Here is a 22,221-nt window from a genome sequence, read left to right on the forward strand (position 1 = left end):
ATCGTTTATTACTCCACTCTAATTTACTCGTATATCTTTGTCTTTTTTCTTTTTTTCTCACCCCTACAATTTTCTTTGCCTGCTGATCACCCTGTTACTATATGTTCCCATGCATACATCTTCGCACTCAATTTTGTTCACTGATGATAGAAAAAGATTGAAAATTTCGGATATCAATCGGCAATCATTTTTTCAGTCCTTATATCATTGTAATATTTAATATAATTATGTATAAATAGATGTTATTTCACTTGTTACTTTATAATCGTTTTATAAATTTATTATCTCGATTTTATCGTGACTGAGAGCTTTTCGAGCGTATTAATATGTAATTACGAGCCACACGATTCCTCGACGGATGAGATAAACGTATCGATATAAATGTATTCGCAAAGTACCTGAAACTATTACCGAGATCGAAAAGGAGGTAACGTATTTACAATCACAAGACACGCGTATATACTTTAGATTCTATTGCGAAATTTCGCGCGACGACGAACCCGGAATCGGCGATATGAGCACGTTTACTTTTTATCACCGACACAAAATCGGCCGTTCTAGCTTAGGAACTATCGAGGAGTGAACGATGTAACTTGTGTAAAAAATCGTCTTGTTAACCGCTATTGAATTCTTAAATGTAACTCGGCGAAAAGTGATAACGTCGATTTATATGCAATATTTACACATACATACATATATTATACGCGATAAGAAAAGATTAAGTCATGACTGCGAACTTTTCGTTTAAACCCTACGTCGAGGGATATGTGGCTCGGATTGTTACCGTTTTCTCTTTCCAAGCTCTTAAGTAATTATAAAAAACAGTAATATCACAAAAATTGCGCAGGCAGGGCAAGGAGAGGGGCCAAAGTTTTAGGATAAAATTATGACAATATACATAATACCTATATTGCCAAGTTGACGAACGAGTGTGGATCGAGTCAAGGAGCGGTCACGGAATTCGTCTGTCTGCTGCGCGAGTTCTTCTTTCTCCTAGGAAAGAGATTTGTGCGCGGCAGCAGCTGTTGCGTGTGCCGTAAAAACGCAACAGACGATGCAGAATTATCCTTATTTAATGAACGATGAGGCAAAGGCATCTTCATCGTCACGCCTAATTCGACAATATATCGATTCTTCAATTCTTTAATTTTGCGAAAAAACAGCTACCTCCCTTTTTTCGTTTCGCAACTACAAAGAATCGAGTTTTAATCGTAATCTCTCTTTTAAAAAAATGTCCATCTCGCCTGCGCTCGTTCGGTTCCCGCCAGTCGTTGGATCTTTTATTGATAGACTTTAAAATTTGATTGACAATGAAGACTTAACGATGGTCAGTATTTTGTTTTTTCCAGATTACCGTTTCTTTATCTCTTTTTTTCTTACTTGGTCTCAATGTGTGTGCGAGAAGGTGAAAATTAAAACATAGATGTTTTTTTTATAAAACAAAATCAGAAAATATCGCGGTTGAAAGATCTCGCAACTTCATGTCTGGGATGTATATATATATATATATATATAAATAATATATATACTCAATTGTCGATAATACATATTTTGTCACAATATGAATTATAATTTTTCATTCTTTTTTTAAGTAACGACCGAAATAAAAACGCACACCACTTTAAGATAAAAAGACTTGCTTACTTTTTTTAACTGGCCCAAGCAAGTGGGACTGGAATGACAGTCTGCTCTCTTCTTTCTCTCTCTCTCTCTCTCTTTGAAAAATGATTTAAACGTAAGATTTCTTTATCCAGATGATTTGTCGAGATCATTATATCGCAAATAAAATTAACATCGCCATAGATTTCACGTCATAGATTCGCTTGCTCTGTGAATCGTTTCTGTAATTTTTTTTTTTTTTTTTTTGTAATCGACGACTTGAACAACTCGAGAGAGACTTTGATAGATCAGCAAAGATTTGAAGTATCTATTATAATGATTAACAAAAACGTCCATTCTAAAATGTATTTATCTATATTTACACTAATACTAATGTAATATGATACTAATTTTATATGTTTAACAAAAAAATAATCACAAAATAGTCTGCAAGTTAAAACATCGTATCATGTTGATATACGTACATATACATATAATGGGTTGCATAATATATATGTATATGCATATGCACGCATACATTTGAAATGTTTTACACATGATGACAAAAAGTTATCGCGTATAACCTAATATCACAATATCAGCAAGGGAGAGAATAAAATAAGCGGAAAAATTTTGGTTCGAAACGACGGAATGGCACTTTCTGCGTTTATCATCTTCATGTGTATGTATGTATGTTTTCTTCTCAACGTATAAAAATACAATATTCTCGAAAAACCTGTACACTATGAAATTTCTAATAACATACTCTACCTTGTATCATATTAATTATCAAATAAGTAGCTCTATCTTGTCTCTAAAACTCTACAAATACATTTGAATAATCTCTCGCTTTCGCGCGCACGCTCTCTCTTTCGCTCTCTTTCTCTCGAAGGAAAAAAAGGAGGGGAGGTGGAAGAAAAAGAAAAAAATGATCAATGTTTAACACACAAATTTTCGATCACAGTGTGCGCGCGCGATCTCTATAACGTGAGATCTATGCTAAATTCTTAGTCCAACTATTCTTGAGAGTTGGTTATTCAATAATATATATATCTAATTATATTAAAGAGCCGGGGCAGAGTTGGCCGTGGCGACATTTGTCACATTTTGACATACGCGAGAATCAAATAACACTTTCACGTTCAGTGTTACGCGGTAGCGTTAATGGAAACGGAGTGTACAGAGCATGTACGTCCAAGGTATCAGATTGTTGTTACGGAATACCTCGTTCCGTCTCTCAATATGTGTAGTCGGTGATCCCCACAAAATTCCTCCCTCCCACCCTGAAGTAAATCCCATCCCCGCCCACCCACGCTTTTACTTTTTCGGCCAATGCTTATCTCTTGTCGTTCTTGCCTTTTTAGCTTCGACTCGCTAACATTTATCTCTCTTTTCTTCTTCGTTCTCTTTCTTCTGAGCTTCACCAGCTTTAACCCAAGGCTTAAAAGACATGGCATGTCTTTCATCGTTTCCCCCCAAAACATGACAGTAACATACCACGATGACACGGTAACGACAACGATGTTGATGAGAAGAGGCCGTGGTTTCACCCACCCGTCCCATTCGCCCCTTGTTTCCCGCCCACCCCATTTGGCCTGCTGCATTATGCGGCCTTCTGAAAATAAACATAAAGTTGTAAAAGAAAATCCTCGATTTATTAACTGAATATTTTTAGTAAACAATATAGACAAAATGTGACGTCTTTAAGAAAGTTGTTCAACTTACCGCTTTCAGGCGGAACTGTTCAGACGCCGTACATGTTCTGAAGCCGCTCACTGAGCTGCGGCGGAAATTGGTCGGAAAATCGTTTCCAATTGTCCTCGCCTACTTGACTTTTGAATGTGAACAGTATCTAGACATAGGAAAATAATCGTAAGATCATATCGAAAAATAAAATTATTTTTTACTCATTTTTTACCTTTTGAAACATCTCCTTCAAGTCATCCTTCGGCGCTGACCACGATGCCACAGCGTCACAGAAGAAGATAAAGTCCTGGACGACACCAGCTGGATTGACAGTAATCATTTGACACATACCTCTGAAGGCAGAGTCCTTCTCTTCGTTATCTCTTATGCTTCGCAAAGAAGTACACCTATTCATAAATTTACAATCGACAGTCTCATTAGATATTCAACTTCCTTGTCCAAGTAGAAAATACTTCGATCAATGAAATACGTGAACTTTACTCATCGATTTTAAAATTATTTCATTTATAAGTTCTAAAAAAAAAAACCGGTTAATTTATTCATCTTATGATCGAAGTATCTTGCTTCAGATCATAATATTCATATAGAAAGATATATATATATATATGTGTGTATTTATATATATGTATGTGTATGTACATATATGTACATGTAATATGGCTTTGCCAAAAATTGAACAACTAGCCATTTACTTTCATTCCCACAATTCACACATAGATATTTTTTTCAAACTGCATTCGACGAGACAACGGTTTATTGTGAGGCCAGTCTGATGTGACAATTAACACTCTTTCATGACTCGAGAAATTATCATTATTATATTGCAAATATGTACAAATAACAATAGCAGTATATACAAAATTTGAACATAATTTTTAATATCAACGTTAAAGCAGAAATATTGACAGACTGGTAAAAATTGTAAATACACTAATTATTGCAAAAATTGGTCCCTGAATTGTAATTTAAGAGTCTAACCTAAAACAAATTTATGCGATATAACTATATTGGGATATATGACTGGCGTCTTATTTCACTTACTGTTCCATTAAGGCTGGGTTTACATTTGACATTTACAGTACGGCACATTGTAATTAAACAAACGCAATTCGACAGAGATCGAGATGCCAAATTACCAGCATGCAGAATGAAATTTTTAATCGAGCGAAAAAAATATTAACGAGATAAGAGATTCTCGACGCGGGAGAACGCGCGATGGTAATAAATAAAAGTGACAAATGTAAACCTATCCTGATCTTGATAATTGAATAAACAGAAGAGTTTCGTAACACACTTGCATGGTGGCAAAATAAAGATTAGAATTATATCATATAACGAATTCAAATATAAAATGTTACTGCAAATATTGCGAACACTGCGAAAAACCATTGAGCAAGTTCATGCTGATAACTGCCGGATTGGTAGCATGTTTCCGTTTACATATACATATACATTCTCCCGGTCAACTCTGGACGGGGATCTCTGCCCTCGTTGTAACGCGAGAGAGAGAATAAATCACGGTATAATTGATATTTTGCAGCGTTGTGTTCTTGCGCAAGAGTTTTTAGCAGCCCCTGATGCAATTACTCAGGAATCGGGAATGTAATAATGTATAATAATAAAGAGTGCTAATAAAAATAGAAGATAATATAATTAATAGAATAATAATATAATAAAGAAATTTACACACCACTGTCGGACAAACTGCTGTAACATGGGGGCGACCTCGTGGGGACACACATAACCTAGGCGACCGATCGTTATGGCTACGGTTTCATTTTCAGTTTCGGTAAGTAGACAAGTGAAGTGTAGTGAAGTGACCGGAAACACAAACAATAAGACAAACTGATAGAGAACCAACGATCAACTTAGGCGAAGAAGAATATATATGCTCCGCTTTGTAATTTCCAATTAATATAATTGTCAATCAATAATTTAGTTAATTAAGAATTAAGTAACATTAACAATTAATCGAAGACAGTGAGAACACAGGTGAAACATATGAGATACCGACAATGAAACATAGGCAATACCGTGCTATTGTAGCTGCTGAAACAATAATCAAAATTAGATAGCAGCGTGCGAGCCCGTGTGATTTTGTATAATACGGATCGGTATACCAAATGATTTCTCTCACTCCCTCTTTCTCTCTTTCACTCCCTCTTTCTCTCTACTGTACGTAAGAAATATATGTCAGTATATAAATAAGAGAACAATAAAAAGGAATAACCAAATTTGCGTTATGATCTTTTAAAGGCCAATTCAAACAATTTAATCGAAACAATATAATCTGGGGCTTAAAAATATGCAAGCATATAGTGTATATATATATATATATATATATATATATATATATATATATACATATACATATATATATATACACACCGAATTGCAACATGTCTTTTTGTGGCAATACAACCGCATATGTATATACGTTCAAGCCTACAGGCAATCGCACACCACTAAATCAATTCAATATACAAAATACTAATTGCTTAAAACCTATCGATAAAAACGTGCAATCGCGATTAATGTATATAACCACGCCAAGTCATCCAACTGTGTGATACAAAAATTGTTGCTCCAAAAAATTACTTAAAAAAAAATAATAAAAGAAACATATGTATTTATGCACCTAGAGATGGGATGCCACCGAATACTCGATCTATAGCATGAACAATACTCTAAGAATTACTGGGAGACCTTTCATTAAATAATAATCATCAGAAACACTTTTGGTTTATGAGATATGCATAATAATTAGCATTGTGTTGTATAATTAATCTCTGTGAATGAGAAGTTTCCCAATGTGCACAAAGAGCAGCACACAGTCGTGACGAAGTGTAAATTCTTAGGTCGGCACGCGGGAAAGATAGCAATGTATGCTTTTATATATATATATATATATATATATATATATATATATATATATATAAATCGACAGATTTTGTTGTTCGGCTCGAGTCTCACACTACACATTGGCTTCTATTTGTTTCAAAGTAATGCTTGATATATTATATACGATATCGTTCTAAGAGAGAACTGGACGATCATAAAGGTCGAACTGACTCAACTCACCCGTGTTTTCCAACAGTGTTTTCGGCGTGTCAGGTCGATTGATGATCTCGACAAGCTGTGTCAAAATTAACGGGATATACGCACTCGTGTCAGGTCCTGCAAAAGATAAATAAAATAAATAGAACCTTATTTGTTCATTCGTTCTTAAAAAAAATTTTACTTCAAATATTTACCAAGTTTTATTGAAATTTCACCGATCGCCCATGTTGCGTTGTTACATACTGATATAAATTGTGGATGCAAGTTTTGTCCAAGTATAGGCATAAACTCCGCTGCACATCGAAATAAAATTAATTAACAGGGTATACATACATACATACATACATACATACATACATACATACATACATACATACATACATACATATATATATATATATATTGTACAGATGTTCTAACACTTGTACTTACGTATATAGGGGAGCACGTATTGGAAGCAAGCTTTCGTAAGATCTCCTAACAAAGCGAAGCTACTCTGTCTGACTTCCGGCATAGTGTCCTGCATACACTGGTACAATAAGTGCATAACATTGCTATCCATTACCAGACGATTCATATGACCATCCAATCCTTCTGCTAATCCACTAAGAAGGTCCAATGCGACTATCATAAAGTCTTTATCAGGCGCCTCAAATTGCTCTGGACTCTGCGTACTCGCTATATGTTGGTTCAGCGTTTGTTCTACAAGTGACACGCATCGCCTGCAAACGAAATAGAATATTTTATCCTAAGAATCCGTTTCACAATAAAATAACAACGGCAATGAAACAAGACAGATTTAGTCTGATAAAGAATTGTTATTCGTCACCTACGTACTTGTACACAGGTTCGCAGTACGGTAAGAAACCCGAACGCAACGCGGTTGCTACCGAAGAAAGGCATTCAAGTAACGGGAATAGATCTTTATCTTCATCTTTCAATACATTCCATTTATTAATGAGAGGTGGCATCAAAAGATTGATATAGTCTGGTCTGTTCAGATGATGACCCACAGAATCAGCGAGAGTGCCGATCGCATCGTACAGAATTAAAAGATTCTTATGCTGATATTTACCTGTAAATAGACAATCGCATTGATCAATGATGCGTTCTCTAGCTCGAGACAAATTAATCGCTTCTAGAATTGCACTCACTGAACGCGAAGACAAGCGTTTCAAGAATGAATCCGAGGTAAGGAACCAGTTCGGTACAAGCCTCTTCCTCTAAAGTCGCAAAAGCAGAACATGCCGCTTCTTGAACGCGTTTATTGCTGTCTAACACCCTTTTCAGTAGTTCCGTCATAAGAGGTTTTAAATGAGTCTCGTGAGGCTGCGCACAAACCCAATGCGCGTAACGGCTCAACGTCCAGCAAGTTATGGCACGCACAAGAGCCTTCTTGTCGCTCAGACAACCAATTAGGTAGGGAATGAGCTCTGACAGATGTGGAATCATGCCGCTCATACAACCTGTAAATATGACTTAAATTCAATCGAATATCCCAATTTGTAAGAATATTTTAAGAAAAAAAAGAATGTGCATACCCTCTGCGATAGCGCCCAGTGCCAAGATACCAGATTCCTTGATCTCCCAAGACTGATGGAAGAGAGTCTCCTTCAGGATTGGCACCAAAACTGGCAGAAGTTCTTCTCTGAAAACATTAGCCAGCATATCCAAGGCGGCAGCGGAGCATTTTCTCAAATTCCAATCGCTCAAAGTTGAATCGTCATCACAACCGTCCTCAACGTCAATGTCCTCGTCGTCACACCCGCCATTCACGCCGCCATTCTCCTCGACGGCGTGCCTGCCCATACCATTAGCATGATGCGAATGATGTGTCTTGGATTTGTGAAAACGTGGTCGGATATCCTCCTCCCGGTCCGGAATCATTTCATCTTCCTCCACATCTCCTTTGAGGAGGATTATGTCAATTTCTGAATATTTCATACCCTTCACCTGTAAAAAATTGAAAAAAGTACGTCGAGAGACTCAAACAAGACGAAAGAACGATAATTTCGCCTGTAATTTTGAGAGAACTCACCAAAATAGGTACTAATCGAGTCAGATGTGGCGCAAGTGCCTCTTTGCAAATTGGCTGCTCTGCTAGTGACAACCAAAACTCGCATGCCTCCAATGCCACTCCTTCGTCAACATCTTGAGTTCTCAATAGCATGTACTCTATTATATTGTGCATATGTGGTATTAGTCGATCCATTCGTACCTCGAGTAGCATCACCAGTGCCCTGTGCAAAAACACAAAAGATAAAGAAAATCCATCTTCCTGTTAACTAAAAAAATTGTTTCTTCTGCAATATAATATGTAACTACCTGCACACGTTTTTTCGGACCTCTGAATCATCGTCCGAAGCTAAATGGAAAAGATTCTCCAAAAAGCTGTCTATATGTATCATGAGCGCTTGCGTGCGTTGAATGATGAACTGATTGACGCACGCTATTGCATGGGATCTGATCTTGGGACTTGAATGTCTAAAGAATTGAAGGAACTTTGGAATCAAAATGTTCAGGGGACGATTCAGAGCGTCCGAATCTAAGATTTCCGCCGAGTCCTCACAAATCTTCTGAAGTGCGCCAAATGCGCCCTCGCAAACGTTATAATCTTGCGAGTCCAGCATTTGACACAACGCTGGCAACAATTCCGGCCAAGTCGTTAATTCACCTACTCAGGAAAAAATATAGTTCAACCATCAAAAAAATATATACAAATATGCATTCTTTGTTATGTCTTATATTAAAATAAGTCAAATGAGATGGCGTACCTCTTGATGCAACAGTGGTGATCAAAATACCGACGGTCGCCCGAATCAGCGGCGATGGATCTCCGACAGCCGAGAGACATTCTTGCTTCACGAAATTTATAACCTCTGGTAAAAATTTATGAAAGTGGGTCTTTACATTGTTTTTCAAAATCAGTCCACTCAGAGACCTAGTAGGTTCATCTTAACAAAAAAAAATTATTAGTTTTTAGATTTATCACTTAACTTTGTAAAGTTCTTGGTGTAAATATAATTAGAAAAAAAAAAAAAAACTTTATCTCAACTAGAACGCATTCAAATTTGATATACCTTCCGATGTCAATTTCGTCAGAACGAAAATCAGATAATTGTTGAAATCCGGGAATTTGTTCAGCTCTTCCAATTTCTGTGCGTGTCAAATAGTTAAGAAAAATATAACGTGATGATACGTAGCGAGAAAATGTAAACATGGAAAAAGAAACTATATTTTACGAGGCAGATTTCGGGGTCCGTCGAGATAGCGCGGTCGTAAACGTAAACCGTTTATCGATAAAGCGTACGATCGTGTTGCGATGTATTTACGGGTGCTAGCTAATCCATACGCGCGGCCGAGTGCCCGGCGAGGACTCCCGCGAAAACTATCGATTAGAGAGGAGCCGCGCGCTGGCTGGGAAAACAAGTCCCTCGCGCGCGCGAGCGTGCGAGCGAGCGAACTGAAATCCCCGCGCGACTCTACTCCTCTAGACTTGGTCGGGGCGTGCATCGTTAGCATATTTCCAGCTTCGTGCTAGAGACGCGTTGGACACGCTTGATTCCGCGCGGCCCGGCGAATCCTGGACAGCGATGGGGCAAGTCTGAACGCGCGAGGAAGGAAGGAAGGAACGAACGAACGATCGTTCGCGACGCTATCACGAGCGGACGAGACCGAGAGGGGAATAAGATAGAAAGAGAGAGAGAGAAAGAGAGAGCGCGCTGTCTCCGTCTCTCCCGAGTGATCTCGACATGGAGATCGCGATCGCGCGTAATTAATTTCGCGAACACCGTGTCCGGATGCTACACCGGGAAAACGAAGAAAGACGAGGACGAAAACGACGAGGGAGCGGCGTGGTCTCGCGCGCGCGCTGCGTCCCTTTTTTATTCCACTCGCGCTTCACTCTGCGGGGGCCACGTATGGGCGAACAGCGGCGGCGGCGGCGGCGACACACTACATCACACGACGACGACACGAGAATCGCAAAGGATCGTTGATCACGGCCGTCAGGCGAAAGGATACTTGTTGTACGGCCCGCTGGGTCGCCGTGTCCGGACTCTGCGACTCCTTAAGCAGCGTCAGGATTTGTCTGAGTCCTTCCTCGTCCGGATGCCACGCCATTTTCATCGTGTTTTTCAACAGCACCACACTGTAACGCGCAGCCTGCCTTCTCTGACCTCGCAATAAACGGAAGCTCCCTACAGCGCTCCCTCTCTCTTCTTTCTCTCTCTTACTCTCTTACCCTCTCGCCCCCTTCCGCGCCTGTCAGCAGTCCCCCTCCCCAGAGAGCTCAGAGAGCGCCAGGACCGTGATCGTGCAAGGGGGCGCCACGCCCTTCCTTCGCGCTTGCGGCCTTCGTTTCCGTTTCGCGCGTTTCTCTGCTCCTTCGGGAGAAAACCCGATGAAACCGGATCACGGTCCGGTTCGCGAAACTAGAATTTCTGTTGTGTGATTGTCCACCCCGGGTATTCTTCGCGTGGGAACACCAATCCCCCAAATGGTGCAAGCACCGAACGTCGCGCGCAAGGCGGGGGATTTTGAAACATGCATCCTGGCTGGTTTGGACATCCGGTGTCGCGTGGATCGGCGCGGGAAAAATGCGCGACAGTGGAAATGCCACGATCGATGCAAGATTCATCCTTATACCCTCGCGTGAAAGCATGTCGTGAGAATCGACAATTTTGCGTATCAAATGATCAAATTCCGATTGACTTAACAAGCAATTAATTCACCTGCCAGAATTGCTTATCGTGTGTTCAAAATGTCCAACCATGTAACTCATTGTCTCCAATTTAATCCCCCTTTCTATAACTATTAAATAATTTTCAATAAAATGGCAATTTTTAATAAATTAATCAACAATTGAATAAATTAATAATTGTTTCTAATTTAATCTTTGTTTCTACATTAAGTTCTTTTTAAAGTTCTACTACTCACAATGAACAAAATAGCGCAGATATTATTATCGGCCCTCAGGCGAATAAAATTGAATCGTGCCGAGTGAAACAAAATTTTTATTTGCAAATTTTACTTAAATATGCGGCTAGCGCGTACAGAAGGGTGGTTTAAAAAAACGCGGTGATAATCGCGTTCTTGACGTGGCGAAGGATCAACCCATCGCCAACGATACTAAATATTACGAAGCGAAACATATGCATCACGATTTTTAAAAAAAGAAAAAATTAATGAGAACTTACTTAAATATCTTATAAATATATGTATACAATGGAGATGTGTGTTACCGCTCACAAATTTTAACCGTTGAATCCTTACAAAGGTGGCGAAGACCATTCGCGGTGTTACACGCTTAAAAAGTAGCACTTAACTAGAGTAGGTACTAGAATTAATTGATCGTTACGATCCCTTACACAATTTGTACTGTCGCATTATTGCGAATATTATGACTCACACTCAACTTTGGGGTAACTTTTGAAGTGTCAGTCTTGCATGTGACGCTGCCAAAAACGGTTATTCGCATGACGCGTAACACAGGCAAATTCTCTCTCTCTCTCTCTCTCTCTCTCTTTGTCACTCACTTTCTCACTCCCGAGATTCCCTATGAAATTATGCTATTTACTCCAATTTTCATTATCTATCTCACTTTACCGATCGATCTTTTGTATCGTTAAACAAGAGATATGTACAAAATCATTTCTTTTGAGGTGCTTGATTCGGGTAACTGTTATAGCAAGGCCATATAGTGAATGTATTTATATAGGCAATAATTGTAAAATACCATCAGCGGTCAGGTAATCGTAAATAACCTGACCGTTTTTCCGCTTGATCCAATCAGTCGTGCGAACTTCTCGATCAGTATAAATTATTGACGTTATTGAATGTATATACAACGTTCAACGCGTTTAAATGGTGACGGAAATGACTTCCGTGTGTATTAAATATCGGCGCGCGTATATGATGTGTTTTGATCGTTTCGTTGAAAATCTATTATAAAAACGTTAAATAATCAATCTATTCACAAGTATAATTACAAAATACTACGGCAAATCGCGTCAATTATTATATTTATCGTTAACGGTAAATGAAGGCACGTATTGGAGAAGAATGGCTCGTTCTTGCTATTGCTCAAACGATCTTGTGAATGTTTTGTGAAGAGGAACCTTGGCGTGATCAATTCCTAAATTGGTCTGCCGTGAACGCGGAATCTATATAAACACGTGTACTCTAATTGTCCATGATTGCTGTGTATCCTCAATTCTATATATTCATATGGTTTATTAATCTCTGTGTTCTATAGAAAAAAAAATTATCAACGATTACTGTAGTCCTGATAAATATAAAATCTAATAAAATAGAAAGTAATAACATAATTGTAAAACAAAAATTATATAAAAAAGAAAAATACATATCAAAGAATTTTATTCAATAAAAAAACTACTTTACCTGCACTGGAAAATATTGCAAACTTTCGTCAGAATTTGTGAATTCGTATTCTCCGAACATCACAGGCTCGAGATCGTTCTCACTCAATAATCCCTATAGTGATAAAAGTACTTGTAAAAAATATTACTTAACTATACTTGATAAGACACAGGAGATTATTTCACATACCCAGACGTTGAACTTTCTTGGCGCGCTTGACATGTTTTCATTCGGTAAAATCAATCTAGAGACGTGCTCCAGAGTGAAACCAGTTACATAAATGACGTTTCGCAATTGTATCAGGAGGTATCCGGGAAAATCTTGAAAGGCCCAACAAACGCCAGGTTGTATCGGATTTCCCTGTATTACTGTTCGCGGATCATTACTTTCATAATACAGTGGAAAACCAAACAAACTGTAGGCTCTTGATTTTATATCATATCGCTGAGTACACCGCGTGCTAATAATTTGACCCCCTATGTACACAAAGCTATTTGTTATAATATATTTACAAATTATTTACAAATTTATCGACGCGATACAATACCTGCCGTTTCCAAAGCGTAGTCTACTTGACCCGTTTTATCTGCGTCATAAATTCGCAGGACTTCCTTCACTATCTTGCGTATGTGCTCGTCTGAGACATGAATGTTTGCATCATCATTAAGGATCTTTTCATCTATAAAAATATTCGTAATAAACATTAATTACCACATATGACGTAAAACATAATTAGAAACAGAATTAATATTTTTTAATATATCCTCGAACCTTCTTTGTTATGAGATGCAAGTAAAATTTGCATGTTTTTCATGAGATCTTCTTTCGAAATTCCGGAAGGAAAGTAGCTAAATAAAATTTTTTCCACGTGCTGCTCCACATCCTGATTTGCATTGACGTTACAACAAGATTTTAATTCCGAGTACAATTTCCGTAATTCCTCAAATTCATGCTTGATAACTTTGAGTTCACTGTATGCTATATTTTTCAGTTCATTAACATCCAATTTATTTTCTACGTCAGTAATTTTGTCCTGAAAGATTAATTGTAAAAATTCTTATTACAATTAATTTTTTAATAATAATATAAATTTATATGACTTACATCATATTCCTTTCGAAAATTGGCATCACTTTTTTTGCGATCTTCTAAAGTCCGAGTAATATTTATAAGATATTCCTATAAAATATTAAAAGTAGATCATAGAATTCTCCAGAATTACAAGAAAATTTAAATTTATACCATTTGATGTGTCTGTTTATTTTCGAGCATTTCGATCCTATTAACCAAATCAGCTTTGTTAACGAAGTCTTCTTTAATAATCTCATTGTTCATCAATATTTCTTCATTAATTTTATTCTTACGTTCGTCCCATTGTACGTCAAGTAATGACGTTTTCACCATTGTCTCGGGCGCGGATTTAACATTAGAAAAAAGCGACGAATATTGTGCTATGCACCAACCACCTGAAACAAATTTCATGTTCATAAACATTTAATAGTTCAAGCGTGGTCTCCTTCTCCTGTTACTGTATTGAACTACAGTGTTCCAACACAACATTAGTGCCATGTAACTCTGTCCAATTATTAAATTTATAATCAATAATCTTATCAGATCTTAAATTTCGATGGCACAAAACGATTACAATGGTATAATTGTTTAAAGAATGGAACTATTATACAATATGGTAACTGAGAGAAGGATAGACGAAGAAACTCACCGTTTCGAAATCGATGATATTCGATCGCGACTCCAAGTATTTCAAGCACAACATATTTTTTAACACAAGACTTTTTAAGTCGCCCAATAGAGCAATCCTTCTCCTATCCTTCTCCCACAATAAAAATTTTTTTTCACTTTTTTAAATTTGGTTCATAAAATGCTCGATCGTGACACTATGACGCTCTATCACTCTAACGGACTGTGTTCAAAAGACTACCAATATAGTACACATGAAAAATATTTTATTAAGTATGAACGTGTTTTTACAATATAGATCTATTAATCTAAATAATTATTACATCAAAAATATTGTTATATTTTTGGAAGGCATACAGGTGAAAACGATACATGTGGTGGTTAACTGAAAAAATTTTAAATTTTACTTTATTCAATGAAATGGTTAAATTATATATTATTCAATTTATATTATTTATAATATTTGTCGGATTAAACACTAAAAGAAAAAAACAAAATATATAATAAAATATATATCTATAAAATCCATAACAAAAAAATGACTAAGTAATATGACCAGTTAGTTCCTGAAGACAACACAGATAATTATAATGTATATATAAAATATATAGAATATCGATAATATATATCCCCACACATTAAATATTAGTCTATTAATAAAAGCAAAAAATAAACAAAATGATAACTGTTAATGTGTGTGTGTGTATTAATGATAAATATTCTTCATATTAATCATAAAGAATATTTCGTTATTCAATTATATAAATAAAATTTATGAAGCAATATCAAGGCCACGTTGTAGGTAAATATATATGTCAAATACGTATACAAAAAGTAGTTTTAGAAATCTTTAAGTAAACATAGAATTGCTCTGTAATTATAAAGTGGTGTGTGTATTTACACTCTGACTTTATCTTAGAATAAAATAAAAACAAAAACAATGATTAATTCACGCACAATTATTAATTCAAAGATAAATGGATGAAGGAGGTTTATATTAAGAATAATGATCTGAAAATTATATGATCAATCTAAATAAAAAATTTGTAGTAACAGCCTGTTTTCATTATAATTTTATAAAAGAATATAAATATATGATATCACCTTCATCCATTTGAACTAAATTATTATATTTATTAGGATTATTATCCTACATCAATTTCCCAATTAATCACCACTTAATATTCCACCCAATAGGAGGCATTTCAGGCAAGGACACGTTCACACTTGGTAAGAGGTATATGAAATAATTTTTAAGATCTGTAAAATATTTTGTAAGCAACTCATAAGTAAAGGACATAAAGTTGATTATATAGTTAAAGATGTGATAAGTCGTCTCAGTGACACCATATTGGACATTGCGCAGAGAGTCCACAAAAGTGAAATAATGCTTCTGCGCGATATAAGCTCCTGGAACAAAAAGAATACGAAGGCCAAGATAGGTTTATGCAACTTTCAGGTCTTGCGAAAGACATTGGTCTGACTTGGATCAGTTTAAATATTTATGTGAATTCATTGTAAATGAAATTCAAAGATGCCTCTGATTTTTTTAATATCCCTTGAACAAAAGACAAAAAAACTCACCAAATAAAAGAAGTAACGGTAGAAGCGTAATCCAAAGAATTCTCGGGCCTCTCTCTTGTAGCCACTTCCTAATGCCAGTGAATCGACTCAACAGCCAGGCATCGAGTACGAGCATTCTAACGAAGAAAAAGTACATATTGTGCGTATAACGGTCCAGAGTTTGCCACATTGTGCTCCATTTGGATACTGTAAACAGCGAATAATAAGAAAATCGTGATTTAATCGTTAACCGTACTAAGTATTAATATGCCACATTGTATAAAAGATAATTATTACATTGTGTTGATTATATATTTTTTTATTTAATATATTTTTGTATCTAAAATATTATTTTTATGTTCTTCAATGCTAATAATACCATTGGATACTCGATAAGCTTGTGCACCATAATACTGCCTTTTCCTATCCGATTTAAACTTTAAGAATTCAACAGTTTTTTTAAAGTAGGCGACAATGAAGTTTGTAAAATACATAAGCCATTGCACGATCTTCCAACTTTGTTTAGTTTTAACTGCTGATTTTGCAAAAGTCTCATCCAATTCGGTATCGGAATCAGCACGAGATGCAAATGAAGGAGCATAGGATAAGTATCTGTTAAAATAAGATTGCATTAATTTTATGTAAAAAAAATTGTTTTGAAAAATGTAAGAAAAGATAAAATACCTTGACCGAAAATCTGAAGAATATTTAGGCTCTGAATAAATTACTTTGTGACTCGTGTACTGTTCTACGTGTGTCTTTTTGTATAGCGTCGCTCTTCCTGTAGAATCCAACATACGCGCGTGTGACGTACCGTAATTATCCTGTAAAACGTATAGTTTTAGAACGCAAATGTGCAAAGTCATGATCAAAAAAAGGGAACAATTTCGATTAGAGATGACAAATTACTTACTAAAATACTTACCGAATGAATTAAAGAGGCCGTTTCTTTCAAATCAACCGTATCCATGTCACTGATTCCGCTCTCTGTCGTCCCTCGGGAAGCCTGACTTAAATTCTGACGACTGATTACAGTATTTCCGTTATCGTTCGTGCGTATAGACCTCCGCGACATATTAGGCATAGCTAATATACCTGGGGCTATCTCGTAACGACACTGCGACGTCGGTGAATACGTATAGTCTGTCTTTGGGAAAACGCTGAAACAATCCACAAATAATCTGATTCCTCGCACAAATTGAGAGTTTAACTAACTTTGCACATGCAAATTGAGAGTTTAACTAACTTTTAATTCTAACGTTATTTATCTGTACTAAACAACTCGACCTACACCCTGCGACTGATGCCAATTAGGATGTGCTATTGTTTATAAACGTTTGTTTCTCCAACGAAAAGATCGTACATATATTTAAAATAAACAACATCAAGTCAGAGGGCAAATGCGAGTCACAAGAGAATTCATTGTTGACAGAATCGTTTAACATCTTAGTGAAAGAGCTCCCATAAAATAGTGAGAAATATATACAGTACAAGTAAACTTAAGAAACACATACTTCCACCAGTCACCAGCTTGTTTGTAAATCTCATGAGCTCTGCGCCCCAATCTACTCGGAGGATCCTCCTTTTCTCCCTCTTCGGACGAATAGTCGCTGGTAAGTACTTTACGTGGTGTGATACTTTTGCGCCTTCGCTCAACTTTCTGATCAGATATATCCTCCTTACTTTCGCTCTGGCCATTAGCAAATATTTGCCTCTTGACCCGCTGGCGTTCTGACCGGCGTTCTGCCTTTTTTGTGGTAACGACGACAGAACTCTCGGACTTTGTGCTTTGGTTATCTGTCAGACTTTCTGTGACAGATCCCTCCTTGGTCTCTTCTATAATTTCCATATTCTTTTCATGCGTCTTCATACTGCCAGTTCTACAGGTATTTATCAATAAATAAAGATGATAATTAAATCTCGCATTAATGTCTAGGTTGACTACTTACAACGACCGAGAGCCGGATCTTCTGCTACTGGTTATCTCTCCCGGTGTGTGCGATCTCTCTCGACTCCAATTCCTGAGATCATAATGACGCTCTGTCACCTCCGTCTCCGGCGGTGGACGGCTCGGGATCATAGGCGTATGGGAACGCGATCTGCTCCTGCTGCGAAGCTCATAGTGATGCTGCTCGCCCTCCATCCTTCTGCCAGACAAAGAAGCACACCGGATAGTTGAACTGACGGAGGAATTCGCAGTAAGACGCTTTCTTAAAAGCCAACACCGCGATCTTCCGACGAACAGTACGGGCGGCCAAAGGTTATCGCTCGTTTTTTTGGGAAAAGAGCCATAGGGGCCGTCGGGGAGAACATATGCCCGAACGTATATCGTCTAAAAATAGCACCCCTCCCCGAAGGACATGCCGCGGTCCTTCCCGCTGGATCCCTATTTCTAGCTTCTCCTCGCGTCGATCATTAGAATCACGTTCTCGCTCGAGGCCGCTCGGTCATGTTGCTTTGCGACGCGACAGTACGCGAACGTACGCGGAAGATTGCTCGCGGGGAAGAGATCGACGGAACAGCCCCATGTCCCATATAGAGTTTAATACCTATCTCTCATCAACGTCCGGGACTGGGATTTGTCTGACGATTCGGCGTTGTGCCGTTGTGCGCGCGTGACATCGATATTAATAGAGAACTGTAGAGAACTCACAACTCACCGTTTCCGCGCGCACGGCGGCGGCTAACGGGACGCGCGACGACCACGACGACGGCGAGACGCACCTCGCGTTGCGCAACACACGCGACGCGCGGAGAGACCGCGGGGCGGGATGCGTTTCACGTGGAAAAAAAAAAGTCAAAACTCGTCATCCCCGCCGCTCCGAATGAATCGCGCGATGTCAAGCGCACACGGTGTACGTGCGTACATACGTACGCGTGGGAGTCGTCTCGTCAATCGTCAGCGCGTAGAAAACGCGAAATGCGTGCGCATTTTGCGCGATGATTCATACTCTTGTAATTCTATTTGCTTACAGAGGGGGACAGGAGGGTGCTGTCTACAATTTCGTCATTTTCGAGCGACGTTTTCTCGATTTGCTGGTCTATGCTGGGCGAAATAATAAGGCCGCGGTCTCCGCTTTCCCGTCTCTCAACCTAAATTTAAACCGCTCATATAGATGGTCATCTATATGACGATCTGTATACAAAAATGATAACAATTAAATGAATGGCAGAATTGCGCATACTACGTACGTTTTCATGCGTTTACATGCGGGTGATTGTATATGTTAAAGTAAATTCCTGCGGAAACAACTTCTATAAAAATTTGGATATAAAACGATAATACGAATACGTTTGGCATAGGAATATATAAATGAGGAGAGAACGAAAAGATCCTCGTTTTTTTTTTAAATTGCTGAAATTCCCGAAGCGACCTTGCAACTGCCTGCAACGCAATACTTTTGCGAATCATGAATATTCAATTTATATTGAAATTATTACTTATCCTGTATCTGACATTATAATTAACGTTAATATAATTTTTAATTTTTTTTCTTTCTTTCACCTACATCACATGTAGGATCAATAATTTAGAAGAGAATTGAATTGCGATCAATGATTACGATCGTGTCGTATCTTTACTTCAGCAAATATTCTCCGATGGAGAGAGGACGGGCAAAATCTGTTTCGTAGGATAAATAGGAGACCCGCAGTTTCTATATTTCGTAACACCCTCCGGTAAATTAGAAATCACGATTTGTGAGCGACATGTCGCGCTACGTGAAAAGTTGTCCATTCTACACTGGTGCCATCATATTATCAAAATAAATAGGTTATGAATGTTACCGTATTATTGGTTAACGTTGTACATACAATAAAATCCAATATATATAAATTTAAATGTGAGTACAACGCAATATGCACGTAAAAACGTAGAGTATAGAAATTTCTGAGCAGATGATCGCGAAGAGAGAAAGAGAGAAAAAACCTTTCTAACCTCTAAAAAAATTCCATTATTTCACGATAAAATTATAAAATACAAATCACAGTGTCTGTGGATTGTCAGATTTATATTGCGAAATAGATCGCTTTTGTTAGCAGACTGCACTCATTGTCACTGTTATGGTTCACAGATTATGTCAGGCTTGGAGCTAGGAACACAGATAGGACGAAGGAGTTATGAAGAAATATTAAAACAGCGACAGGATGAGGGGTGTCGTAAAACTGCGACGACAAACGAGCAGGTAGGTAGGTCTTCATGTCAAGTTGTCAAGAAACAAACCGAATACATGCGTTTATGTCATTGGACAGTTTATTCTTGTATCCACTATTCATTTTTAAATATTCTGCTCTGTAGTTTCAAAACTATCATAGTTTAGACATACTTTTACAGTTTTAAAATTTATTTTTCACATTTTTATTATTTCAGGCCCGTGTTGAGGACATTGTACTTAAGTTTTACCAGTCTTGTAGAGAAGGAGATCCTATTTTATTTAGACCAAAACACATTCAGTTCTTGAAGAAAGCAGTCACTAATTTAAATGACACCTACGAGGTATCTTATTATTTTTAATATCAAACTGTTTATATAATATCGCTTTAAGAAAGAAGATTTAGAAAGGAGCTATTGTTTCTATTTGTAACAAGAGTTTTAATTAACCATTTGTTATGATGCTAGTGTTTGGACTCCAGTAGGCCTTGGCTGTGCTTTTGGATATTGCATTCGCTTGCAATATTGGGTGAACGATTGGAAGACGAGGAGTATTCCAAGATAGCAAGCTTTCTGGCTAAGTGTCAATCCCCGGATGGTGGTTTTGGGGGAGGTCCAGGACAACATTCACATTTAGCATCCACATACGCTGCAGTAAATGCATTATGCACCATCGGCACACAAGAGGCATATGATGTGATAGATAGGTAAGGAGTGCATAAGATACTTTCCTCAATACGTCATTATTTTAAAAATTATTTTAATACCTTCAGGATTATGATAATTTCAGGCGGACCTTGAAACGTTTCCTGTCGTCCTTACGTGGAGAGGATGGTTCGTTCTGTATGCACGAAAACGGCGAAGTAGACATACGTGGAGCATATTGCGCCCTCGCCGCTGCTAAGCTGACGAACGTGTACACCCCAGACATGTTCAAGGACACTGCCGAGTGGATAGCCAAGTGTCAAACGTGGGAAGGCGGTTTCGGCGGCTGTCCAGGAATGGAGGCTCACGGTGGATACGCGTATTGTGGCTTGGCGGCGCTCGTAATGCTCGGAAAAACGGAGCTTTGCCATATACCGGAATTGCTGGTAAGATTTTTCTTTTTACAGTTTTAATAAGATCCTTGCACTCACATTTTCTTTTTGTCCTACAGAGGTGGATAGTAAATAAGCAAATGCGTCTGGAAGGTGGTTTCCAAGGACGTACAAACAAATTGGTGGACGGATGCTATTCGTTCTGGCAGGGCGGGACGTTTCCATTAATCGCCGCTATCTTGTCGACGCAAGAAAAGGCGTTCAACAGTTCTGACCACTGGTTGTTCAATCAAGAGGCCTTACAAGAATATATATTAATTTGCTGTCAGAACCCGCACGGTGGTCTTCTAGATAAACCGGGAAAGTATGTATTCCTGTTTTTTCACACGTTTGTGATTATCATAAATATAATTTCGTTGGTGAATAATTTTTATTCACATTAATTGATAGCCCCTTTTCTTTTTTCAGAAATCGTGATATATACCACACCTGTTATGTCCTCAGTGGATTATCAATAGCGCAAAACTCACCTGTAAAGTCGATCATTGGAAAGAAAGGCATGAATAAGGTAGAGGTGATCCATCCCGTCTTCAACGTAGAATACACCGCTGCAAAAAAAGCGCAGGAGTATTTCCCTACTCTACCGATACCCGCCGATTAATTCGTTTTAGCTATTTAAAATGTATCTAACTGCGTTTGTATGTTTTTCCTAAAAAGAGAAAAAGAAAAAGAAAAAATATTCCAAGATTGAATTTATCTCGAACTGACCAACAATGCGCGCATAGAAAAAGTTGTTTGTATATGAAAATCCATAATTGTGATATATAAAAGAACTTATAAAATGCCATGTTAAAATAGATCTTTGATGCACATTATATTGAAAATTATAAGATCGCCTTTTTCCCTATCTCGGCTTTATTTTCCATTAGTAAAAGAATAATTTTGGATTACAGAATAAATAATATATTATAACTTATTTATGTCCTGATAAGATGTTGCAGTTGCTATCAGAATTTTTTTGTTTGA

At 37.6% G+C, this 22,221-nt stretch overlaps 3 protein-coding genes across 10 annotated transcripts; 1 reads left to right on the plus strand and 2 right to left on the minus strand.

Moving 5' to 3' along the window:
* Positions 1-61: 61 nt before the first annotated feature.
* LOC105838137 (transportin-1) lies at positions 62-11,218 on the minus strand. 3 transcript variants are annotated; one of them, XM_028195272.2, is made up of 15 exons: positions 10,390-11,218; positions 9,447-9,522; positions 9,141-9,320; positions 8,692-9,040; positions 8,405-8,606; positions 7,908-8,319; positions 7,521-7,832; positions 7,204-7,441; positions 6,799-7,088; positions 6,561-6,659; positions 6,388-6,483; positions 4,997-5,072; positions 3,518-3,692; positions 3,325-3,451; positions 62-3,211 (listed from the first exon to the last, which is right to left on the minus strand). In XM_028195272.2, the coding sequence occupies exons 1-14, from the start codon at positions 10,492-10,494 to the stop codon at positions 3,344-3,346; spliced, it is 2,718 nt and encodes a 905-aa protein (XP_028051073.1). In that variant the 5' UTR covers positions 10,495-11,218; the 3' UTR covers positions 62-3,211; positions 3,325-3,343. The 3 variants fall into 3 exon arrangements, with proteins under 3 accessions (XP_028051073.1, XP_028051072.1, XP_028051074.1); XM_028195271.2 differs by having other exon boundaries at positions 62-3,214; XM_028195273.2 differs by lacking the exons at positions 62-3,211; positions 3,325-3,451; positions 4,997-5,072 and having other exon boundaries at positions 3,524-3,692.
* Positions 11,219-11,363: 145 nt separating this feature from the next.
* LOC105838147 lies at positions 11,364-19,080 on the minus strand. Of its 4 annotated transcripts, none has more exons than XM_012683494.2 (14): positions 18,982-19,080; positions 17,958-18,155; positions 17,523-17,888; positions 16,934-17,168; positions 16,693-16,832; positions 16,388-16,620; positions 16,030-16,215; positions 13,990-14,213; positions 13,852-13,926; positions 13,519-13,780; positions 13,295-13,426; positions 12,937-13,223; positions 12,769-12,861; positions 11,364-12,616 (listed from the first exon to the last, which is right to left on the minus strand). In XM_012683494.2, exons 2-14 carry the CDS (start codon positions 18,149-18,151, stop codon positions 12,503-12,505), a joined length of 2,541 nt encoding a protein of 846 aa, XP_012538948.1. In that variant the 5' UTR covers positions 18,152-18,155; positions 18,982-19,080; the 3' UTR covers positions 11,364-12,502. The 4 variants fall into 4 exon arrangements, with proteins under 4 accessions (XP_012538948.1, XP_012538930.1, XP_012538938.1 ...); XM_012683476.3 differs by lacking the exon at positions 18,982-19,080 and adding an exon at positions 18,669-18,975; XM_012683484.3 differs by lacking the exon at positions 18,982-19,080 and adding an exon at positions 18,662-18,975.
* On the plus strand, positions 19,063-22,054 carry LOC105838194 (protein farnesyltransferase subunit beta). 3 transcript variants are annotated; one of them, XM_012683558.3, is made up of 8 exons: positions 19,108-19,196; positions 19,596-19,850; positions 20,082-20,192; positions 20,378-20,503; positions 20,627-20,865; positions 20,949-21,249; positions 21,315-21,559; positions 21,664-22,054. In XM_012683558.3, exons 3-8 carry the CDS (start codon positions 20,085-20,087, stop codon positions 21,854-21,856), a joined length of 1,212 nt encoding a protein of 403 aa, XP_012539012.1. In that variant the 5' UTR covers positions 19,108-19,196; positions 19,596-19,850; positions 20,082-20,084; the 3' UTR covers positions 21,857-22,054. The 3 variants fall into 3 exon arrangements, with proteins under 3 accessions (XP_036145995.1, XP_012539012.1, XP_036145994.1); XM_036290102.1 differs by lacking the exon at positions 19,596-19,850 and having other exon boundaries at positions 19,063-19,196; XM_036290101.1 differs by lacking the exon at positions 19,108-19,196 and having other exon boundaries at positions 19,203-19,780.
* Positions 22,055-22,221: the final 167 nt, after the last annotated feature.

This window comes from Monomorium pharaonis, chromosome 7, assembly GCF_013373865.1.
Source record: "Monomorium pharaonis isolate MP-MQ-018 chromosome 7, ASM1337386v2, whole genome shotgun sequence".
In the NCBI taxonomy this organism is placed as follows: Eukaryota; Metazoa; Arthropoda; class Insecta; order Hymenoptera; family Formicidae; genus Monomorium; species Monomorium pharaonis.

What these genes read in the sequence shown, in the direction of transcription:
- LOC105838137 (XM_028195272.2), bottom strand. Translation starts at nt 10,494, where the DNA reads ATGAAAATGGCGTGGCATCCGGACGAGGAAGGACTCAGACAAATCCTG. An exon ending in CACCACTGTTGCATCAAGAG is followed by an intron (nt 9,041 to 9,140) that starts GTACGCCATCTC and finishes TTTCCTGAGTAG; the next exon opens with GTGAATTAACGACTTGGCCG. An exon ending in CTCGATTAGTACCTATTTTG is followed by an intron (nt 8,320 to 8,404) that starts GTGAGTTCTCTC and finishes AATTTTTTACAG; the next exon opens with GTGAAGGGTATGAAATATTC.
- LOC105838147 (XM_012683467.3), bottom strand. An exon ending in CAAGCTGGTGACTGGTGGAA is followed by an intron (nt 17,169 to 17,522) that starts GTATGTGTTTCT and finishes GGATTGTTTCAG; the next exon opens with CGTTTTCCCAAAGACAGACT. An exon ending in AGCTTATCGAGTATCCAATG is followed by an intron (nt 16,216 to 16,387) that starts GTATTATTAGCA and finishes CGCTGTTTACAG; the next exon opens with TATCCAAATGGAGCACAATG.
- LOC105838194 (XM_036290102.1), top strand. Translation starts at nt 20,085, where the DNA reads ATGTCAGGCTTGGAGCTAGGAACACAGATAGGACGAAGGAGTTATGAA. An exon ending in CTGCGACGACAAACGAGCAG is followed by an intron (nt 20,193 to 20,377) that starts GTAGGTAGGTCT and finishes TTATTATTTCAG; the next exon opens with GCCCGTGTTGAGGACATTGT. An exon ending in ATTTAAATGACACCTACGAG is followed by an intron (nt 20,504 to 20,626) that starts GTATCTTATTAT and finishes TTATGATGCTAG; the next exon opens with TGTTTGGACTCCAGTAGGCC.